Source organism: Lampetra planeri, chromosome 28, assembly GCF_965212315.1.
Source record: "Lampetra planeri chromosome 28, kcLamPlan1.2.h2, whole genome shotgun sequence".
NCBI lineage: Eukaryota > Metazoa > Chordata > Hyperoartia > Petromyzontiformes > Petromyzontidae > Lampetra > Lampetra planeri.
In genome coordinates, this window is record NC_136134.1 from 5690670 (window position 1) to 5699583 (window position 8914).

The 8914-nt window shown below is 44.5% G+C and overlaps 1 protein-coding gene across 1 annotated transcript; it reads left to right on the top strand.

Annotated features, from left to right (window-relative positions):
- The first annotated feature begins 2144 nt into the window (after positions 1–2144).
- Positions 2145–4887, top strand: GP1BA (glycoprotein Ib platelet subunit alpha). Its single transcript, XM_078607750.1, has 2 exons — positions 2145–2217; positions 2555–4887. Exons 1-2 carry the CDS (start codon positions 2193–2195, stop codon positions 4579–4581), a joined length of 2052 nt encoding a protein of 683 aa, XP_078463876.1. The 5' UTR covers positions 2145–2192; the 3' UTR covers positions 4582–4887.
- The last annotated feature ends 4027 nt before the right edge of the window (positions 4888–8914 follow it).

Consider the following 8914-nt stretch of genomic DNA (forward strand, 5'->3'; position numbering starts at 1 on the left):
TTACAAAAAGTCAGACCCCCTCTCAAATATGACGTCACAAAGCTCTGCCCCCCCCCCCCCCCAAATAAAGCATGCTTCAAATCGCTTTAAACTATTGTGGGCATTTAATGTGGCGCTGCACTCTGATGTTGTAGGAGAAAACATGTATTAAAAGTCTGTTTAATTAAGTAGAACGTGTTGTCTATATTTATTTAAAGTTACGCATTTTGATGTGACGTCACATTTCTCACCCCCCCCCCTCGTCACACATGTCTGACCCCCCCCTAGGTGCGTGACGTCATTTATGGACGGCCCCTATCCCTTGGAAGTGCATCTCTATCTGTTTTGTATCAATTCAGGCCTCTTCTCTCCCCGTGTTTCGTATCCCCGTGTTTTCGCACCTATCTCTAGCCCCGTCTCGTTTCCTCTCGCGCCATCCCCTCTCCTCCTGGGTGTCTCACCGTTCCACTGGACGTCTGTGAAGAAAAGCGCTTTACAGCTCATCGGATTTCTCCACCAGCGAAAATCAATATCCCCATTCTGATTCCACGCAGCCAGAAAGCTCACCCACAGCTGTGGGTGGCTATGGCAAGTGCCGTTCCAGATGCTCACAATGGCATGCGATCTAACCCTCCCCCCCAAAAAACCCCGATGTTATGAATGAAACGTCGTGATTTTTATTTTATTTTTATTTTATTTTTTTACCTACGTGACTTTACCGAAAAAACCTAAGAATATGAATCCTTGCAGTCACGAAAGCTTCAAATCTAGAAGTTATGAATTAAGTTGCGTTTGTATTGCGTTAAGGAAACGTCTCAGAGCGAAGAGCCTCCTATTGGCAGTTTGACGCGTAGGTATTCGCGAACAATTTCAGAAAGTTCGTTTTGTTGGTAAGATCGCGTAAGTATAAATGTGTCGTGAACCCGCCACCACCCGACAAAGCCAACCGGTAAGGTTTGTAACGGGAACAAAACGTGCCAATTATTTACAACTTCAGCCCACTGAAGTTGTAAGTCCACAACATTTACAATTTGAGTATCGTAACGTTTCGCTGCCAATTGCACCCAGCATCATCAGGCGATGTTGCCTGATGATTCTGGATGTAGCCTGCCCCTGCGTGGCACACGGTGATTTGGCACATAATTGACATTGCATTTTCCAGTAAAACCTTGGATTGCGAGCATAATTCGTTCCGGAAACGTGTTTGTAATCCAAAGCACTCGTGTATCAAAGCACTCGTGTATCAGTTGTGATCACGTGACGCTCAGCAGACAAAGCGTATACACGTACTACTGGTATTGCAAGACCTCGCTTTTTATCAACTTAAAATTCATTTTAAAAAAATTGCTCGTCTTGCAAAACACTCGCAGACCAAGTTACTCGCAATCCAATGTTTTACTGTATATGTGTATATGTTTTTAGTTATTTGGGGAAATCCATACGGAACAATACAAAACTCCACGGCAGAAAGGCACCCGAGTCAAACTCTGCACGCTTGGATGATGGCTCACGAAGTGGTTACCACTGCGCCTCCCTCTGCACACAAGCAGAACTCCGCAAGTAAATACATTCATACAATGCTTTCGTTCATCGGCCAATGGGGCTTTCTAGACCAATATTACCCAGCAGCATTTGTTTCATCCAGCAAACGTTGAACTAGTTTTGACGTTCTGGGTCTCACCAGCAGATTCAGGCAAGTTAAACAAATGCCACTGGATTTCCAGATGATTTTGGCAAGAGCACTTGGTATACCGGTTAACAGTTACGCTTAGCAGTTCGATTTGATTCTACTCCCTGGTCCTGGCTACGCGAAATGGATATAAGCATTGCCCCAAATTTTAACAATATTCTACGGGTACACTGCCTCTGCCATGGGAATGTGGAATTTCCACCACCATCTTGGGGCTGCCAATGGAGATGAGCATTGCTTCATTCTTATCGGTGGCCTTTGCCAGGATGACCTCTGGACCTCATTTCCAGATGAGTGTGGCTGTAATGCTGGAAACAAAGTCTGTAATGACATTCAAGCCGGCCATATATGGCGTTATTATTACACGTTCTGTCGGCATGTGTTGTGAGTTGATAGGGCTATGGGTGTGCCGCGGGGTGTGTGTGCCTCTGTGCCAATGAGCAATACAAGGATATGTCTCATTAAGAGAGAAATCTATCCGCTGCATGCACACGGTCACCGCTACCCGCAGCGTGCAAACACCATGCCCCTGCATGAACTCAAATTCGGTAAGTGTCATCTCAATACACCATCTAATAAGCATTGAACTTTATTTGTAAATTACTCGCAGCTGTTAGTACTACCGTGTTCTCTGGATTATAAGAAGCACTACCCCTCCCCCCCCCCCCCGTTTATTTAAACCAAAAGTGTCGGTTCACCTTATAATGAATCTGGTATGTCTTTTGTGTGTGTCACCAGATTCGCGTAACGTTATTGACACTGGGCACAAGTTTGGGTCGCGTCTTATTTTCCGGGCCGTCTTATAATCTGCGTCGACACAATTTGCGCGCACTTACCCACGCCACTTTTCTTTGTTTGTGTTACTTTTCTCAACAAACTCCTCAGCGTCCCTTGTGCTCATCTGTCTCGTCCTGCCGAGCTGCTCCTCCGACGGCCGCGACGAGAGCTGTGACATTGGCCCCGACAACGCGGGCCGTCTCCGAGCTAACTGCAGCTCCCGGGGTCTGCGGGATTTCCCCACCAACCTGAGAACGGACATCAAGGTCCTGTGGGTGACCTCCAACCACCTGCTCGCCCCTACGTGGGCCGTCCTGGAGGGCCTCCCTCTCCTGGAGGAGCTGGACCTGGCCCACAACCGCATCGTGAGCTTGACGCCGCGGGCGGCGATGCCCATCTTGCACATTGACGCTTCGCACAACGCCCTCACCGAGCTGCCACCACTCGGCTTCCTCCTCCGCCTCACTCGGCTCAAGATCAACGACAACCAGATCGCACACTTGCCCGCGGACGCTTTCACTGCCCTCGTCGATCTCCAGGAACTTTTTCTCGGCAACAATCGCCTCGGGACTCTCGACCAAAGCTCCTTCACCAACATGGATTCGCTCCGAATGCTGTCCCTTCATGGAAATGACCTGGCTTCCGTTTCTGCCAACCTCATGAGCTCAATGAGTAATCTGGACGTGTTGGACATCTCCAACAACAGTCTTAAGTCACTGCCGCGTGGATTCTTTGAGCCGGTGTTGCTCTCCTACTTCTACGGCTACCAGAATCAGTGGATTTGCGACTGTTCTGTTGCCTACTTATGGGAGTGGATGCACGATATAAACGATGACAAGGTGTACAACAGCTTATTGCAAAAGGACATCGAAAGCATTGTCTGCTCAGACCATGGTCCGCATTCTGCAATACCATTGTATAATTTGGACAAGGACTCTTTTTGTCCAGCAACTCTTGATCCGAGCACAAATGTTGCTATACCCACCTTTCCGATCCCTGTTGTGAAAACTACACCTAGACCTGCGACTACAGCATCGCCCTCAGCACCAACAACAGTTCAAGGTAAACCGACCACCGCATTTCAAAAGATGACTACGGTTTCGTCAACAACAACAGAAATGACCACTGCCCAAGTCACAAACGTTCCCTCCACTGTCAAAACGACTCTTCGTACGACGGTCGAAGCCAGCACCGCTGTTCCCAGCGCCGCGGTCACTCGCGTGAAGACCACCCCATGGGTGGCGAGCACGGGGGAAGCAACGACGAGCCGAGTCGTCACCGCACGAGCGCAAACAACCACGCGGTCCTCAGACGACTTCACCAATGCCACCCGCGTTCAAACGACACTCGCGACGGCCGCGCCGGCGACGACGACAGCGCGCGCGGTCGCAACAACCGAAGCGGACACGCCGAGCAGCACCGCTTCACCCACAACTCTGCATAATCCGACGACGAGTCCACGTCAAACGACCGCAGCTCTTAGCGCCGTGCTGACACGGACGAGCGCGCGTTCCCGGTCAACTCCTGAAGGCGACGGCGGCGAACCGACGACGGCTGGGCGGGACGCGACCGTCGAAGGCACGGCCACAGCTCGCACGTCTGCATCGGCTCGCACTCGACGCTGGTGTCTCTGCCAACCGGAGAAGGAGGCCACTTCCCTGGACACTCCGCGGGAAAATCCGTGCGACAACAGATATCAGCTTCCGTCGACGGAACGCGGGTTAACCGACGATTCTCTTTCCGACGCTTCTTTTGCCGATGCTTTAGCAAGTCACTTGAAGAGGCTCACCATGACGAGGTGCCTCAGGTACGGCATCTTTCCCTGGCTCCTGCACCTCATTCACGCGCTGATGTTTCTGGCGCTCATTTTCTGCATTATCCAGTTTCGGGGTTACCTGGTGGCCGAGCGGCACGCAGCCTCCAGGCCGACAGAGCAGGGCAGACGCCGCCCCGACCATTTGTCCCGGCGCTTCCAGCACGAGATCATCAACCACCCGCTCAACCTGCGCCACAGGAGGCTGCTGCCCATGGGGGAGGGCACTCTGCCCAGCGACGAGACGAAGCCTTTCCTCTTCCGCTTGAGACATGTCCCCGAGAAAGACCCGGGGCCTGAGGTCTCCATAGTGTATTTCTGAGATTTCATCATCATGGTCATTATCACTATCAGCAGCTAACATTGATAATGCACCTCCCATGCACATAAATCTCAGGGCACTCCTGCAGCAGGGGACCGCCGGTGGCCGCTGTGAGTTTCAATTTGAACCCGGTCAGAAGTGGGTATTAGTATGCCGGTAAGGGTGCGATGTTGCTATATTGCCGCCTAATTAACTATTTAATAAAATTTGCTATATCTTGGACCGTGACATGGGCTACTTTTATTCGAACAACATTGCGTTATGTTTAGCTTTTATTATAAAGCTGATGATGCACATTTAATGTTTAGTACAACCACAGTATTAACAAGGGCAGCCACTGAAATTGAACCGCAAACCTTTGCAAAAAGTCTCGAATGTGCTGTGGCTAGGCCATATCTCCACCCTAACATGCGTGTTCGCTATATGGAAGAGTGAAATTCGTATTAAACAGATGCATACACTAGTGGTGGCTGGGAATAAGAATATCCTTGAGAACATGTTGGGAAATACCAGACATTTGCTTAACTTGTGAGACGGTGTGACTACAGCAAGAAGATTGTGGTCATTGTCAGCCTGAAATGCCTACATATTTGCCATCGGCTTATGTGTGAACCATGTTTCAGTTTCAGTTTCATTTATTCGGAATAACCCTGTGAGCCATTCGGCTCTTGATTCGGGTGAAACCGTGGCTTGAGCTGTATATAGCTGAATACAGCTCAAAACGTAATCTGACCCAAATATCGAGTGCATTGTGGACACTTGCCCACAGATAAGCATGTGGATTAGCATTTTGCCAAAGCTCAGGAAGTAGGAAGGGGTGAGAGCGAGTTATTTTTGAGGTGGAGGCGGTGAAACGATTGTAGGTTGATAGGGTTGCTACATGTGCAGACACATGTTGTGAACGTTGTTCCGAACGTTAAAAGTTTACTGGGACGCTGCATAGTTAATTTTGGGTGAAGGCCAGAATATGATTCTGGGCTAATCAGAATGCCGTTCCGGCTTATTCGATTTTATTCAGACTTCCTTCCTAGATTTTTTCTTGAGGATGCTTGGCGAAGTGGAAAGTCACATATAACTGATACATTTGGTAATAAGGATTATTCTTAAATCTTGACTTAAAGCTTTCGTGACTGCAGGAATTCTTATTCTTCGAGTATTTCGGTAAAGTCACGTAGATAGGTATATTGTTCTTAAACTCAATGGTGAGCTAAATCAATAAAGATAATAATTGGTGCGTCACATGCTTGTGCACGTGAAAATGATCATGTCGGGGAGTGTAGGGTCTTAAAATTTAATTTGGCCATATTATTACGTGGCCTAATCCAAAAATAAATTGAGTCATAATATTGGCTGTGAAAACCTCTATGTTAAGAGATATTCTTGTTTATAACATTATGAAATGTAATCTACAGTATACTGTTCGAAAAAAGTACCTTTATATACATACACACAACATAAAACAATTTAGACAGTATTTTGTATTACCGATTTATTAGAATATATAATAAATCCATTTACTGCGGTAAATTTTGGACAATTTTACATGAAGCCAGCACTTAATCAAAAAGTTCTAAAAAGCATTGCAAAAACCACACACGTGAAATAAAATACACTGCTGTGGAATTGTGGCGTGCGACAATGTTAGGGCGAATGTACAGAATTGAAAGCATGTGCTCGAAGTGACATATGACCAACGTCATTTGGCCCCTTAAAGGCAGAAAAAAAATCGGCAATCCAACAAAGTTTCGATTTAAAGCTTTCATGACTGCAGGGATTCATCTTCTTGGTTCTTTCGGTAAAGTCACGTAGAAGGGAAATAATAAAATAATAAAAATACAAATAAAACAAAATAAAGTAATATAATAATATAATAAAATTGTATAATGTTTTTTATTATTATTTTATTATTTCCCTTCTAAGTGACTTTACCGAAAGAACCAAGAAGATGAATCCAACAAAGCTCTACATTATAGTCCAACACAGTGGCATGGCGTTTGAGTATCCAGGCTACTGCCACTGCACCGGGGCCCATGGGCCAGAAAAGGCCCAGGTTCCTGGCTACGAAGAGGGTGGACGGTGGACAACAACCCATCGAACATTTTCATCCAGCACAGTCTCTTGGATGCTAAAGACTGTTGGATGATTGTTATTATTGGGGACACGTAACTGGTAGCGGGCTTTACCCACTTTCAGCTTTAGCAAATCACTTATGGTTCGCTGATGGGGATTGGATTGAATATTTTTAAGAGTTTAGCATGAGCAATGTGAAACTTTAGGCTATCCATGCCTTGTGATTATAACCAAGTAACCCACCAGTAGTACGTAAAATTTGACCGTCCAATAATATTTTCAAGTCAGATTTTCAGGAAAATTGTTTTTCGCAATTACTTGAATATATTTGTGCTAAATTACAGATTTTAGCCCTTCAAAAATGTTAGCATTTACCTCAGTCAGTCATGATTGTCCATCAGTGTTGGTTATTGTGAAGTAATAATACATGAAATGTGGGTCATTTGGCCACTTGGTTAATATTGTTTTCTGCATGGTACCCACATTAATCAGTAATGCAATAATGGTGACGTTTTGGTCACCTGTCACATGGTATACACTAGAAAATCTGGACAAAATTAAAAGTTATTAGCATTTAGAAAATGGCCACCGTTTTTTTTTTATCGTGCAGTGTGCTACTAGTATTCATTTATACTTAGCAATATTTATTGTGGAATCTTTGGGAATTCGTTCCACAGTGCTGCGCTTATACTTTAAAATACTACTGTATACGCATGTATAGTTGGGTGCCACGGTGGCGAGATGTTAACTACCTTGCATGGTATACAGAAGGTCGTGGGTTCGATCCCGACGCCTGTATATTTGGAGTTTGCATGTTCTCTCTGTGGTCGTGTGGATTCCTCTCCGGGTTTACCTTCCACATTTAGAATGAACATGCGTTTGAGTAGTTGGCTGCTATACATTTCCACGTGATAAGCCACTTCGTTGAGCTATCATTTGTGGCCAGGTCGCTTCTGAAAATGAGCGTCATAGCTCGGTGTGCCTTACCTGGTAATATAATAATATTCATCACAAATATTTCCCAATGGCAATCATCGTTGTGATTGTCAGTTAATTGCAATGACCAAGTTCCAAGTCACCTTGTCAGCACTTATCCTGCACAAGCTTTCGCATGGACACAAAGCGCACACACACACATATATAAAATATTGAGACAAGGTGAAACAAAAACACGTTGCATTTTCCTTTTAAAATGTAGCAAAGCCTCTATGTAATGTTTCTCAGAAGACCAGCGAAATAGAATGTTCCGTGTGGGAAAATGTTAAATAGGGGAACATATTCTATGTAAATGTTTTTTTTGGAAGGGACTTAAAAAAATGGGATGTTAGGTAATTCGAAAAATTCACGTGGGAAGGTGATAAGAAGGTTTAACTTCATGTTGCAATGCATAGCAGAAAGGCAAATATTACATATTTTCGTGATTTATGCATTAAACAATTATCTGTATGTATTTTTTTTGCTTTAATCACCTAAGTAAAATACAATAAACCCTCCCCCCCATCTTGTTTTATATACATTACATCAAATAGTAAAAGCACTTGAAAATTCATCAAAAATATAATAAAGGCATGCTCCCTTTAAAAGTCTACTCCAATGCAAATCCATCCATCATGAGATTTGCTATTACAGCCACAAAAAACTAAAGTACAGTCGATGCAAATGGTCTTTTAGTTAAAATTTCTCGCAGTATTTTTATACTGTAATTAGCAGAATGATGGTCTAACAATGTATTTTCTTGCGGACATTTTCCATTAACGTGCTTTCCTGTTCTCTCCACAATCTGGTCGTCTTCAGTGTTGAAATTACATTTGATAACGAGCCACCAAATACAAATCAAGCATTTGTATGCCATTACTAAATTGTGTTTTTTTTACGCGTCAAATTGGTGAAATTTTTGCCACAAACCTTGGACAAAAAAAACAATGATAATTTATTAAAGGGACTGGGGTTTTACACGCACAATATATTGTAAAAAAAAAATAAACTGGATAACCAACCATTAGAGTAGACCTTTAATTAACAGTGCTGCCATTAACATGACGGGCATTGATCATACGTCAGCCGATGGAAATGTGTGCATATCACTTTACAACAATTGGCACGGCTTGCTTTGTATAGCAGCAACACAACCTCAATTACCTAAAAAAGATAAACAACACCTTCTTTACATATGTCCCTCCATGTAAAAAAATAAAAGCTTTTCGTAAACATCCTATCGGTTACACGGCCTTCTGGGAGCGAATTTTCTCAACATCATCGTTTT